Source organism: Schistocerca cancellata, chromosome 3 (genome assembly GCF_023864275.1).
Source record: "Schistocerca cancellata isolate TAMUIC-IGC-003103 chromosome 3, iqSchCanc2.1, whole genome shotgun sequence".
Classification (NCBI taxonomy): Eukaryota; Metazoa; Arthropoda; class Insecta; order Orthoptera; family Acrididae; genus Schistocerca; species Schistocerca cancellata.
The window spans coordinates 700,259,392-700,274,225 of NC_064628.1; the positions used below are offsets into that span (position 1 = coordinate 700,259,392).

The window sequence follows — 14,834 nt, forward strand, 5'->3', positions numbered from 1 at the left end:
GTCGATACCTCTATTCGACGCTTTTGGGAGGAACTTGCGAACCATGGCCGTCCACAGTGTCAAGGAGCGTGCAGTCGACCTAGAGAGACGACGGAACTTGAGGACAGAGCAATCGTCAGAGGGGGCACTCAGAGCCCACGGTTCATTATTATTGTCGATCCGACGTGCAACTGGTGCTTCAGTGACCACAAGGACTGCTGATAGGTGGCTGACAGAAAGGGAGTGAGCTCGTGGCGCCTTGCGCCACCTACCATTGACCTCTATACACCAACAAGCCCGTTTTCAATGGTGTTGGGCACATTGTGTCTGGAATTTCATTGAATGGAGTAGAATTGTGATGAGTCCCGCTTCGAACGTAGCCCTGATGATCAGTGAAGACATGTATGGAGATTCCAAAGGCAGCGGTCGGGCACGAACCTGACTGTCGCCCGCCATAGGGCACCATAACCAGAATGGTCTGGGGTGACATTTCATTTCACAGCAGGACCCCTTTGGTTGTCACCCATGGCACCCTTAAATCGTAGCCGTAAGTCGATGATGTTCCACGTCTCGTTTTGTTGCCCTTCATGGCGAGCCATCCTGGGCTATTTCGGCAAGATAACGCAGCCTGGACACGGCGAGACTTCTGCTTTTCTTCGTGCTTGCCAAACCCTACCTCGGCCAGCGAAGTCGCCGGATGTCGCCACAAGAGTGCACATTTGGAGCGTTTTGGGTAGGATCCTCCAACCAGCTTGGGATTTTGACGATCTAACGTGCCAGTTGGATAGAATCTGGCACGATATCCCTCAGGAGGACATCCAACAACTCTACCAAACATTCAAAAGACGAATAACTGTTTGCATAAGGGCCAGAGTTGGACCATCGCATTATTGACTTGCTCAGTTTGTGAAGATCTTTCTCTTGAATAAACCATCCAGTTTTTTCTGAAATTGTAATCATTTGTTTGTTTGTCTGTACATGTACATTACATCTACCAAATTCGTCCCATTCGGATAATTCCTTCGTGGTGTGTCCTTTATTTGTTTTGTTTTAGAGTGTATTTGTAGCCGGCCGGTGTGGTCGTGCGGTTCTAGGCGCTTCAGTCTGGAACCGCGTGACCGCTACGGTCGCAGGTTCGAATCCTGCCTCTGGCATGGATGTGTGTGATGTGCTTAGGTTAGTTAGGTTTAAGTAGTTCTAAGTTCCAGGGGACCGATGACCACAGATGTTAAGTCCCATAGTGCTCAGAGCCAGAGTGTATTTGTCGCTAATAGTCAATGACACATTCAACAGTGTTTGTTGGAAATCGAAAACAAATCTTACGGTCTATCGCATAGTGTTATGGGTTTATTACAGCCGATAATGTTCAAATAGAACTGACCACTCTGTACAAGCACCCGCTGTTCGTAATTGTAAAGTATTTCAGCCTTATATTCATGAATCTTGAACACTTATTTATTGCTTGAGACAGAAAAGACACTTCACTCTATGCATGGAGCACATCTAAATGTTAATGATCTTCCCTCTATTTTAGGTAAGCCTTTAATCTTTAAGTAGAGTGATAATCAAGCATTTTACTGGTAGCAGACAGTTATATGGAGGGAGCACGTTCCCAGTTCTCCTCACAGGAAGACTCTTGGCTTAGGTCCCTGACCTGCTAATCACTGATAACCTCTACTTCTCGATTCAACGTTCGTTTTGTAAAGGCACAGATGTCGCCAGCAACCAAGTGCTTGAAATAGTGTTACGTTCACATACAAAAGCCGCACAGCAATCCAAGTGAAGGCCATGCTGCCTTGAACAGCTGTCCAAATGTAAAGAGGTAATTCCACCATGTGATAAGAATGACGTAACGTGCTACTGTCTCCATGTTTGCCGTGTGCTAGTGCATACAGTATGTTGATAGCCTCAAGATTCAGAGACATCATCCACGACTTTGTTCAGCGTAGAGTCCTCACGTTTTCTCCGCGTTCGGCACCGCCGTGAGTGCGTAGACAATGGCGGGGAATGAATTTAAAATACTCTGCATTGGTAAGGTATGCCTTGACGAACTGCTGTACTGCGACAGCTATCCCGTCGAAGACACAGTTTTAAGGTAAATATTCCTGCTGTTTACTACAATCAATAGTTTTTAAGTGCCTGTTTGTTTTCGTACTTGTCCTGTTTGATAAAAAGAATATAAAGTCGCCATTAGCCTTTCTTAAGTATTCCAAGGTGAAATTTACGTAACATAGATATGTTAGGACTAGAAACACAAATGCATATTTCAAACAAGAGGGTAATTTCAATTAATGTTTCAACACGTCTCTACATGATCTACTTCTTGATTCGCGTTTGGTACATAAAAGCTTTCCTTTTTCTCTGACACTTCAGCAATAGTTATCTCCACATTGTCTCATCACTACACAAACACTACGTTGATGGTGAACAGTTCACCGGCAAGTTGCGAAGTGTTAAGATCTATGCAGCAAACAAAAATTATCCATCGCGAGTCGGAAAACCATAAGTAATGCAGTTCAATGACGTATGCTAGATAAGGAAAGAAAGTCCTCGCAATTAAAATGACCGATTATAAAATAAAGAAAAACTTATTATGAAATATGTCTGACATTTATTTTGTACAGTATATTCATTGAACATGCAACGTGACTCCAAGGAGGAACGCTAAAACAGACTTTAACGAACACGTTTCATCATTCCTAGCATTTAACCGATTTCCCTGCACTGTCGAAATAACCTTCAAAACAGATTCTGTCATTAAATAAAAATTTGTACGAAATACTGTTACTGTTACTTAATGTAAACTAGTTTTTACTGTCTTTATTTGCTAATGAAGTTGCACCGCCAGTCAGCTATTTACGAAAGGAACATTTTTAAATACTTAAATTCTGCGACACATTCCGGATTAAGCACGCCAATACATAATTATGCTTGTGACAGCAGAAATTCAGTAAACACTAGACATCGAATGGTGCAAGCGAACAACGTAAGAATGTTTATACTTCGTACCTTTATTTTGTCATCACAGGATTGATGTGGAAACCATTCAGTTCGCTTGGCTATCATTTTTTATATATTTACGTAAATGATTGAAAAATTAAGCCAACTCCTTCCACAAGTTCTTTAGTGATCGTATTTTCCTCACAGCAGAAGAAGCGTAAGTGTTGAATGTCTGTTTACAATGTGCGAGATATTTCTGTTCCTGTTTTCTTGAACCCAAGTTATCCTGCAGCTTTATTTCTAATGGAGCAATATTAGTGTTATTGATCAATACTGTGCCGCGTTAAATCAAATTATGAGCAGATTCATAATTTCATTATGTATTATTTTTATTTGCATAGTAATACAAAAATGTTAAAAGCCGTTGTGACTCTCGACTATACTTCCGTAGGTTCAGTGTAGTATCCAAACTGCAGTCCTTTCTTTACAATTTTCTAATAAAAAACTTCTTCACTTAAAAAAGTTGTTTGCCTCAATCAGGTAAAAATTAGTTCCTAAATTAGCGGTGCGTTTCAACTATCATTACCAGAGGTTTACGTACACTCTAGGGAGAAGTGTTTCAGCGGTTTCAAATGTTACTTATCCTCAATTTTGATCATTATTTTATTTTTATTTATTTGTTTATTTTTTGTCGTCCGCAACATCCTCTTCAATACTTAGGTCTGTGGGCCTTTCTCATTTTCAAGTTGAATTGTTGTTCCATCTGACGAGGAGTCTTGGTACATTCTGTTATACGACTGCATTATGTTCTATTGAATTTACGCTGGCGAATGAGGAAAATATTGGTTAATACTATGTCATAAGAAAACTCTTCAAACACAGCAGCACATTTTAATTGCTATGACACTTACTGTTGTGCTTTATAACAACTGTATAAGACGAACTACACCTACACCCAACAAAAAAATCCTCGATGCTGTGCCTGATACTAGATCATCATTAAACAACGTATCTTATCGTTGTGTAAGATTACTTCATATACTAGAGATGATACAAACAAAAGAGCATTCGAAAGACTTTTCTGTATAATAGTTTGCTAACTGCTTTTATTTCTCATTTCATGTCTCGAATGTAAGGGTTTCTCATTTATTCAAGACTGGAGAAAAAGTAAACTGTTCTTTGCTCACATTTAAAAAAAATCTGTGACTATAACCAGAATTATTCTACTGTTTGCGTTTTCGAGGTTATATTCCATATGCATGTTATATTTTTTCCAGAGTATGTTAACATTTCTTTCATTTCCCCTTTCTTACACTAAAATGACACTTTAATCGTTATAAACAACCACTTAATTTTCTATGTACTAGTCTATACGATTTACAAGTTACAGTATTAAGGATAATTTTACAGTTCTTAGGCTTTTGTGTTTAACTAAACATCACGTTTCATTTCTCGAACAGAATCTTAAGTATGGTAAAAGTTTATTTTCAGATAGTACAAGACTGAGACAGTAAGTTTACATCGAGAATTTTGAATAAATTGTATTACAGAAAGGGATACTGAGTTGCAGAATTAAATACTGAATTAGGTATATGGGTGATGTGATGTCAGCGTTGTGAAAAATGTGTACGTCTGCAGGGCGATTACGTCGAGAAGTAACGCCAGTTTCATCGATTTTGGCTGAGTAGTTAATTAGAAAAAAAATCGGAGGCCTTAGAACTTGAATGCACCTCGTACAAGCACTGTGGATAATTGTACGCTTGCCATTCGGGGAGAGGTATGACATTTAATTAGGTTGTCGGAACACGAGAGAAACTAGAGACTAGAAATGATGGATTCATCCTTTGCGATGCATCTTTTAACATAGAAGCAACCACCTTGTGATGTTAAGAAAAGCAGAAGCACTTGAAAACAGTAAATATATGACTTAAAATGGTGATTTATTTTAAATGTCAAAACACAATTTTCTTTTCCCCTTCGTTAAAATACGTTTCATTTACACAAATGTTTGATTATAATAGTAAAAACCATTTTATTGTGCGCTCACTTTTTAAACTAACAGATAACTTTGCAACGTTTTCAATGCTCTGTGTCTGTACACTCATCTGGCTTACTAAACGACTAAACCGGTCCACGGTCACTTGATGCCAGTTGCAGGTTGCCTATCTAACGACTGCCAGGGACAGTAAAAATTTTAGATTCAATATTTTGTATAAATACAGACCAAATTTAAATATTTAAAATGTTGTCATAATCCACACATTTAGAGGTGTAATCCTAAGTTAAAGGTTTAACACAGAAAGACTAGCTTTACAGTCGGAATGCGTGTATATGTCTTGAGGCAGAATAATTCAAAGCGCGCAAATGACCCTGATTCTGTTCACCAAGTATTGGAGAGTCTGAGCACTTAACGACTTCCAACATACTGTACACATCATTTCAAACATTTACGAAACTTTTTCTGCTATCAGTTTATTCCCCACTGCAAACAAAATAGTTTTAAAGCGGAGTTTTCCATGCCACTTCGATAGAGTGGTCCCAAATTAGTCTATTACGGTACTCGTTTTATCTATATGTATTATCAGGGACAGTAAAACATGATGAATAACCAGTACTCAAGTGCGACTGAGAAGCGCTGCTGCATGGTGGTAGTCAGTGCTGGCCAGAGCTATCCTGTCGCTGCTAGAGTACTAATTATTCCTTGTGTTTTACTGTCATTGGTAATAAATACATATCAATAAAACAAATATCTCACCGGACTAATTTGGGACCGCTCTATCGAAAGGGCACTTAAAATTTCGTTTTAAAAATCATTTTGTTTGTAATAGGAAACAAACCGACGCTTTCCTTCTACACTGGGTCTTGCATGAAAGACGTGATGTGAACTGTCTGTTTGGGCCAACTCCAACTACACATTCAAAACAAGAAACTGCAAATATCTGCCGAAAAAAAAAACAGAGAAAAAACTCTTTACGACTCTTAGTTGAGACGCCCTGAATGTATACATATACAGGGCTATTACAAATGATTGAAGCGATTTCATAAATTCACTGTAGCCCCATTCATTGACATACGGTCACGACCCACTACAGATACGTAGAAAAACTCATAAAGTTTTGTTCGACTGAAGCCGCACTTCAGGTTTCTGCCGCCAGAGCGCTCGAGAGCGCAGTGAGACAAAATGGCGACAGGAACTGAGAAAGCGTATGTCGTGCTTGAAAGGCACTCACATCAGTCAGTCATAACAGGGCAACGACACTTCAGGACGAAGTTCAACAAAGATCCACCAACTGCTAACTCCATTCGGCGATGGTATGCGCAGTTTAAAGCTTCTGGATGCCTCTGTAAGGGGAAATCGACGGGTTGACCTGCAGTGAGCGAAGAAACGGTTAAGCGCGTGCGGGCAAGTTTCACGTGTAGCCCGCGGAAGTCGACGAATAAAGCAAGCAGGGAGCTAAACGTACCACAGCCGACGGTTTGGAAAATCTTACAGAAAAGGCTAAAGCAGAATGCCAGTTCGGCATTTCTTAAACAGGAGATTGGAAAACCGATGGATCGGTCGTGGTGGAGATCATGATCAGCAATTCATGTCATGGCCTCCACGCTCTCCCGACTTAACCCCGTGCGATTTCTTTCTGTCGGGTTATGTGAAAGATTCAGTGTTTAAACCTCCTTTACCAAGAAACGTGCATCAACGATGCTTTCGAACTCATTGATGTGGACATGCTGCGCCGAGTGTGGGAGGAACTTGATTATCGGCTTGGTGTCTGCCGAATCACTAAAGGGGCACATATCGAACATTTGTGAATGCCTAAAAATACTTTTTGAGTTTTTGTATGTGTGTGCAAAGCATTGTGAAAATATCTCAAATAATAAAGTTATTGTAGAGCTGTGAAATCGCTTCAATCATTTGTAACAACCCTGTAGTTTAGGTGATATGACGTCGTGAACAAACGGATGCGTGAAAAATTAACTTCTGCTTAAAACGGAGCGTAAATTAGCCAGAGTATATCCACCCATTGTTTAACAGCGAGAGCACTTAGAGATCTCCAACAAACTTTAAATTTCGTATCAAACCCTTTCTAAACTGTTTTCTCGCTTACATGTTTAACATCAAGTATTTAACACATTAACTCATTTGTGAAGTAATCAGTCATTTGAAGCTGTTTTATACATGAGAGTTATGTGGAGGGTATTTAGTGGTATTTTATAAGATGCATGTCGTTATATATGTGGTCGCGACATTCACTTGTCACCTGACGACTGCCTGAAGCTCCCCCCACACTCACACCAATTCATTGGCCATCCTACCGACTTTTTTTTTAGATTGGCTGCCTGGGTATGGTCATCCGACAGATTTTTTTTTAAATTCTTGTTCCCACTTCTCTAATATTTGATTTTAATTTCTCAACAGAGTCCTTGATCGGAAGCTGAGTTCAGGAGGCAATGCTGCCAATAACTGCAAAGTTTTGGCGGAATTGGGTGTCAAAAGTGATTTGTTTGGAACGCTTAACGTTAACTCTACAACTGGGAGGTAAGTTCTGCATGATTTTATTTTCTTCTTTTGGATGCACTTAGCAACACGCTAAAATGTGACAACTTCTTTTTTTTTTTAATTTTGGAGACTGTTCGCCGAAATGAGTGAACTAACTGAGAGAATCAAAACATTCAAGTGAAATGAAAGCTAATTATGCAGTGCTTGTTACTTGAGGAGGATGTATGTTAGGCAAGAGCACTTTTCCTGCCTCGTATAATGTCAATATGACATACCATTCACACAGTTCATTTTCGCCATTTTGATTGGGCGAAAAGTAGAATCTCAATGTCAACTGGAAAAATCATGTTATAGGGAGTAGTTGTTATTGCTATTGTTGTGGTGTTCAGCCAGAAGACGGTTTGATGTAGTTTTGGACGCAAGTGTGTCCTACACAAGTCACAGTATAAGTACTGCAACCTACATTCACTTCAACGTGCTTACTGTAGTCAAGTTTTTGTCTCTCTTCATAATTATAGAGTGAAAATCAATAATGGGCTAAGTGCCAGAAGACTTATTCCAAGTTATTCAGTTCCTTTTGTTTTGATGGGAAAGCCTTAACAATATTTCTTATTTTTTCTACAGTAAGAGTCACACAACCACTGCAATTTTTTTAAAATTCCCTTCCTTTTATCAATGAAAATACACATTTTATTCTGAAAATCGCAGAACTTGCTAAATGCCATGCAGCTATCGGCAAGAACGAGGTAAGTGCCACTGAAAGAAATCTCAATGATTTATCAGTTTTGTTAATGATAAACATTTTTCAGATACATTTTACAGATGCATTGTTCAGAGTTAAATTATTTTTAATCCTTCTTTTAATTTTATAGAGTACAAAGCAATTTTAATTGATTAATGTTCGAAAAATGTTCTATCAGTTACTTTCAAATACTGCAGCATCTGTTGCAGATCCTTTTTCATTTCAGCTGACAAGTTGTTTTTACATTATTGTGACGTTAAAATAAAGTCATTTATTATGTAAGTGGGAACTCCTTACTTGAAAATCTTGTAGTCTTCAAGTCCGTTAAACATTGTTCTCCTCTCGATGACACTAGGTGCAATTTCTTTCGCTTGAATCCAACCATGTTTGGAAATATTTATTTTCGCTGTGTTACTATGTGTTTTGGCTGCTTTTTTAAAACAAAAAGTTCTCAGATTGGAGCATAGTAACCACAAATGCATTGTTAGGTGTCGCATTCTCCGTAAGTTTTACAATGACCATAGGTGCTTGACATCTGACATTCTTCGAGCCTCCTACGTTTTTCAATCTTGGTAAAATCTCTGTCATACGCGCCAAACAATTGCAAACCTTTGTAGACTTAGGCCGGTTTAGCCTCACCAGTAGACCGTCACATATCGCTCACGCTATCTTTCGGGCGTTATACGGTATGCGCTACTAAGAAATGATTGTAGCGCTTAGCCTGCTTCTCAGGTTGTTGGCAACGGCACTAAGCTTGATTCTTAAATAATTTTTTTTGGTACTTAGCCCGCCATTGATTTCCACTCTACAATTTAGCCTCCCACCCTTCCTTCGATTACATCTTGACTCTCGATGCCTCAGGGCATCAGGCTTCTATGCAGCTGATCCAGCACATACTTCCCTACAATTAAATTAAAATTAGTCGTGTAACCCCGGTTGTGAGCGATGTTTTCTGGAGGTTTCCCGCACAAATGAGACAAATCCAGATTTGAAAATCCCTTCCCACATATTCCCAACTGCGACTCCATCCGCCCCAATCTCGGCTCGCCTGGTGTTTGTCTGAAAATGCCATTAGTGTACAATGGGTCATTACTCGAACATCTCTCTCAACCTAGACCATGACAAAAAAAAGTTAACGCCGTTTCTGTGTATCACTCACTATAGAAGAAATCATCTGTTTTATATTTCAGTCCTTCAAAATATCCACCATTATGAAGACGCAAAAAAAACCTAGCCAACAACCTCACCTTCCATCTCAATACACGTGTCACCTATTCCTAAACTCAAGCCAACGTCTTTTCCAGTTGTCTACAAACATTACACATAAGCCTCAAACACCTTCCTGACTAGCGGAAAATAGCACAGTAGACGTACAATACCCTATACCAAAACAACCATTCCCTTCTCTGCAATAAATATCTCCTTACTTGCACCTTCAGGCAACAAGACGTGCATGCATTACACCTAACCACTCCTTACACATAACTCCTTACACCTGACACCGAACTGACAGTCCCAATCCTATTACCATGGCAGAGTAGCCGTGGCCATCTCCGAAACATGCTTGTTTCTCCTCAATCATTTCTAAGTGGTCCAGTTGAGCACCTCATCTTCGCCATCTGTCTCACGAAACTTACATTAACCCTTGGAACTATCAACATCCGCCCTAACAATCTAATCGCTTACGATTTCATAACTCTTGTGGACTGAACCTGTAACACCTACATAACTGTTGCCAGTATTAACCTGCATTCCCACCTACCTGTCCAAAGACAGCTGTGTCGTCAGTTTATTGATGTAATCAATGTCCATGAAATCCACATCCCTGCCCAACCCAACCTGACACAGATATCACCCTTGTGCCATTACTGCCAACTCAAACCTCTTGAAGTGCACTGCAATAGAAGTCTTGAATCCATCTGGGAGTTGTCGTCTTCCTGTCCTTCTCCACATGTCATGCAGTGTTTCAAACTATAACCAACCCCTACATAACTATCCACCCTGACAAATACAGGAGTTTTCCCATGCAAACTTTAGTGTTTACCATAGCCAAATCCATATCCTAATCGAAAGCAATGGCTTTAACGTTCAGAAGCTTCACGACATCCAGTATGAGGCTGTTTTCTTACAACACACTTCACAAATGCAGTTACCAAACATACCCCATTCGATATTATCTACCATGAACGTTCCACTTTCCCTCCACGATCTTTTCCACTGCCCCAAGAAACCCATTGCCTCTACAGAGAATTCTTTCATATGTGTAATCGAGATACTCTCACACGCCACCGACAGCTCCACCAAAATGTTCACAGTTATAACCTAAACGAAGTTGGAGCTGCCACATAACACGCATAAAACTAAACGAAATACTTACAGACTCTACAAAGTATTAGAAAGCATTCCGTAGACTTTTGGGAAAAATCCCACTCCCACATATCATATCTCTCGCAACAACAGATGCTCCATGGCAAACTCATCAAAGTCAACAACTCCTGTTCTGCCTAGAAGACACCTACACCATTCCACTTGACCCAAACTCTATTAACTCCACTGATCCCTATACCATCCCACTTGACCCAAACTATATTAACTCCACTGATCCCTATGCCTATGAGCATTGAAACTCATATATCCCATATCTCGCCCCAGACTTTCAGCGCTTACGTGGCACAACACGAACAGGACTAAACACACCAATAACAGCTGAAGTCATTACGCTAACACACGACAAAAATCGTGACGCTGCACCTAGTCACGATACAGTTACCTACCGCCATCCCAAGGAATGTCACAAGGTCTAACACGAAACCTCTGCCATCCTACACGACACCACCCTCTACGTGAGAGCAGAGCAGAGCGAAACATTCAAAACCTTACTCTTTCTAAAAACTGATAAACAACCCTGACAGATCTCAATCTACCGACTCACAAAGCTCACGTCAGCCCACAGAAAAAACCTTGAAAGCATCATAACGTAAGGCATTCGTCAGCACCTTGCAACACATCAATCTATCTCCAGCATCCAATGTGACTTTCGTCCCAACTGTTCCATTGATGATCAGCTTCTTAACTTTCCTCCCATCAATTACATAAAATAAAATTCGTCCTATTATTTTTCTTTGATATTCAAGAACCTTTTGATTGGATGTGACATTCTGCACGGCTCTTCAAGCTAAACGACTGATGACCATAGATGTTAAGTCCCATAGTGCTCAGAGCCATTTGAACCATTTGAATCTTCAAGCTAAACAAATAGGTATCCCAGTTATGTCCATCCTCCACCATCGTTCTAGATACAGTATGTTACAAAAATGGACCGCACCTGTTGACCCTACTAACAGTGTGCCTCAAGGCTCATGACGTCCTCCAACTCCACCATGCTTTCCTCCAACTTCGCTTGAATCTCCTAGTCGAGTGGTGTAATACATGGAAACTTAATTCCAAGAAAAGCCAAGCCACCATTACTGGCCGCACTACTCAGAGTTTCCGTCATCCATATTTCTTCCTCTCCATCTACAACTAACCCATCCTTCTCACTAACACAGTAAAATGTTTCAAACTAAACCTTGACAAAAAACCCAATGTGCAATGCACATCTCCTTATCATCCAACACAAAGCTCACAGCCAACAAAAGCCACCGTAGCTATTAGCAAGCTGCATCTGGGGTCTACGTTCTTCTACCATCAACCTCGCCTATAAATCCCTCATCCGCCCAGTCGTCACATACGCCAAAATTTCGTGGATCTGCGCCTCTCCTAAATTATACAAACCACTAGAAATCCATCCTTCCGCCATCTCCATCCACTTAATCGCAAAATTGAGTTTAAGCACCCATTACCTACCCACTATTCATCAATCCGGATGCCATGCTGTGCCACTACATCCATACCCCATATTCCACGTACGTTCATGCTTTATCCAACCTCTCCCGCTCGAATTTCTACCAACTTCCTCTACCTAATGATGAAATCTGCCCCATAATATACCTTTCCTTCTAGCTCCAGTAAACAATGCTTCAATTAACCTTTCCGTTTCCTCTATCCTCTGGCTACATCAAACCCAGTACTCGTTTAGGTAGCAATAACTGCTCCCCCCTTCACTATTCCATTCGTGCATGGCGCATGGAAAGAATGATCGTCGGTAAACATCTGCATTACCTCTAATTTCACCCATTTTCTCGTTGTGCTCATTTCGTGAGACGCATGTGGAGGAAGCAATATGCTACCTAACTCTTCCCAGAAATTACTTTCTCGAAATTTCAGTATTAAAACTCTCTGTGAAGCATAACGCCTCTCTCGTAACGTCTGCCACTGGAGTTTATGGAGCCGGCCGTTGTAGCCGAGCGGTTCTAGGCGCTTCGGTCTGGAGCCGCGCGACCGCTACGGTCGCAGGTTCGAATCCTGCCTCGGGCATGGATGTGTGTGATGTCCTTAGGTTAGTTAGGTTTAAGTAGTTCTAAGTTCTAGGGGACTGATGACCTCAGATGTTAAGTCCCATAGTGCTCAGAGCCATTGAACCATTTTTGGAGTTTATTGAACATCTCTGTAACGCTCTCGTACCGACTAAACAATCCCATGACGAAACGCGCCGCTCTTCGTTGGATCTTTTCTGCTGTAAGTAGGCTGTTTAGGTTTTCTTATTGGTAACGCGACGTAGCGGTCTGTATGAAAATCACTGGCTGTGCTGTGTGCAGTCTGTGGTTAGTTTGCATTGTTGTCTGCCATTGTAGTATTGGGCAGCTGGATGTTAACAGCGCGTAGCGTTGCGCAGTTGGAGGTGAGCCGCCAGCAGTGGTGGATGTGGGGAGTGAGATGGCGGAGTTCTGAGAGCGGATGATCTGGACAGAGACAGTAAATTTGTAATATTGAATATCATGGACTGATACAGATATTATGACTTTTGAACACTATTGAGATAAATACATTGTTTGTTCTCTATCAAAATCTTTCATTTGCTAACTATGCCTATCAGTAGTTAGTGCCTTCAGTAGTTTGAATCTTTTATTTAGCTGGCAGTAGTGGCGCTCGCTGTATTGCAGTAGCTTGAGTAACGAAGATCTTTGTGAGGTAAGTGATTTTTGAAAGGTATAGGTTAATGTTAGTCAGGGCCATTCTTTTGTAGGGATTATTGAAAGTCAGATTGCGTTGCGCTAAAAATATTGTGTGTCAGTTTTGTGTTGATCAGAATAAGTAAAGAGAGTAATGTCTGAGTACGTTCAGTTTTGCTCAGCTGTTTGAAAAGCAAGTAATGTAAGAGGTTTACCAGCACAGCAATTCATTAATTTTTCTAAGGGGACGTTACACTGCCTCTTCTATCAATCCTACCTGGTAAATGGACCCAAACTAATGAACAACACTCAGCAATCGGTCGAGCAAGAACCTTGTAAGCCACTTCTTTATTGTATGCAGACATTCCAGCTAAATTTCTAAAATCATTGAGGGTAGTGGCAACAAAACGACTAATCACACTGATATTTAGAATCTATGAGACTGGCGATACACACACATCAAAAAAAGTTTTGCATCACCTCGGTTCCGGAACCTGTACAGAAAAGTGAAATATAGATCAACATAAATATCATTTCCACCCTTTTTATTGCTCATGAAAACCACACAGTGCATGTTGTACCTCCATACAGGGAGACCTTCAGAGGTGGTGGTCCAGATTGCTGTACACACCGGTACCACTAATACCCAGTAGTACGTCCTCTTGCATTGATGAATGTCTGTATTCGTCGTGGCGTACTATCCACAAATTCATCAAGGCACGGTTGGTCCACATTGTCCCACTTCTCAACGGAGATTCGGCGTGGATCCCTCAGAGTGGTCGGTGGGTCACGTCGTCCATAAACAACCCTTTTCAATCTATCCCAGACATGTTCGAAACGGTTAATATCTGGAGAACATGCTGGCCACTCTAGTCGAGCTATGTCGTTATCTTGAAGGAAGTCATTTACAAAATGTGCACGATGAGGGCGCGAATTGTCGTCCATGGAGACGAATGCCTCGCCAATATGCAGCCCATATGGTTGCACTATCGATCGGAGGATGGCATTCACGTATGTGCAGCCGTTACGGCGCCTTCCATGACCACCAGCGGCGTACGTAGGCCCCACATATTGCCACCCCAAAATAGCAGGGAACCTCCGCCGTGCTGCACTCTCTGGACAATGTGTCTAAGGCCTTCAGCCTGACCAGGTTGCCTCCAAACACGCATTCGACGATTGTCTGGTTGAAGGCATATGCGACACTCATCATTGAAGAGAACGTGATGCCAATCCTGAGTGGTCCATTCGGTATGTTATTGGGCCCGTCTGTACCGGGCCCGTCTGTACCGCACTGCATGGTGTCGTGGTTGCGAAGGTGTACCTCGTCATGGACGTCGGGAGTGAAGTTGGGCATCATGCAGTCTATTGCGCACAGTTTTGAGACGTAACACGACGTCCTGTGGCTGCTCGAAAAGCATTATTCAAAATTCTGGGGTTGCTGTCAGGGTTCCTCCGAGCCATAATCCGTAGGTAGCGGTTTATCCACTGCAGTAGTAGCCCTTGGGCAGCCTGAGCGAGGCATGTCTTTCTGTATCTCCTCCATGTCCAGACAACATCACTTTGGTTCACTCCGACACGCCTGCACACTTCCCTTGTTGAGAGCCCTGGAAGAGCCGACAAGTGAGAG

The 14,834-nt window shown here is 41.3% G+C and overlaps 1 protein-coding gene across 2 annotated transcripts in view; it reads left to right on the forward strand.

Annotated features, from left to right (window-relative positions):
* Positions 1 to 1,670: 1,670 nt before the first annotated feature.
* The window catches only part of LOC126175689 (ketohexokinase-like), a 30,681-nt gene continuing 17,517 nt past the window's right edge, over positions 1,671 to 14,834 (forward strand). The window contains exons 1-3 of one of the 2 annotated variants that reach the window (XM_049922623.1): positions 1,671 to 1,801; positions 1,886 to 2,074; positions 7,334 to 7,453. In XM_049922623.1, coding sequence (XP_049778580.1) covers positions 1,977 to 2,074; positions 7,334 to 7,453 — 218 coding nt within the window. In that variant the 5' untranslated portion in view covers positions 1,671 to 1,801; positions 1,886 to 1,976. Of the gene's footprint in view, positions 2,075 to 7,333; positions 7,454 to 14,834 lie in introns of both variants that reach the window. The other variant, XM_049922622.1, reaches the window with a different exon arrangement.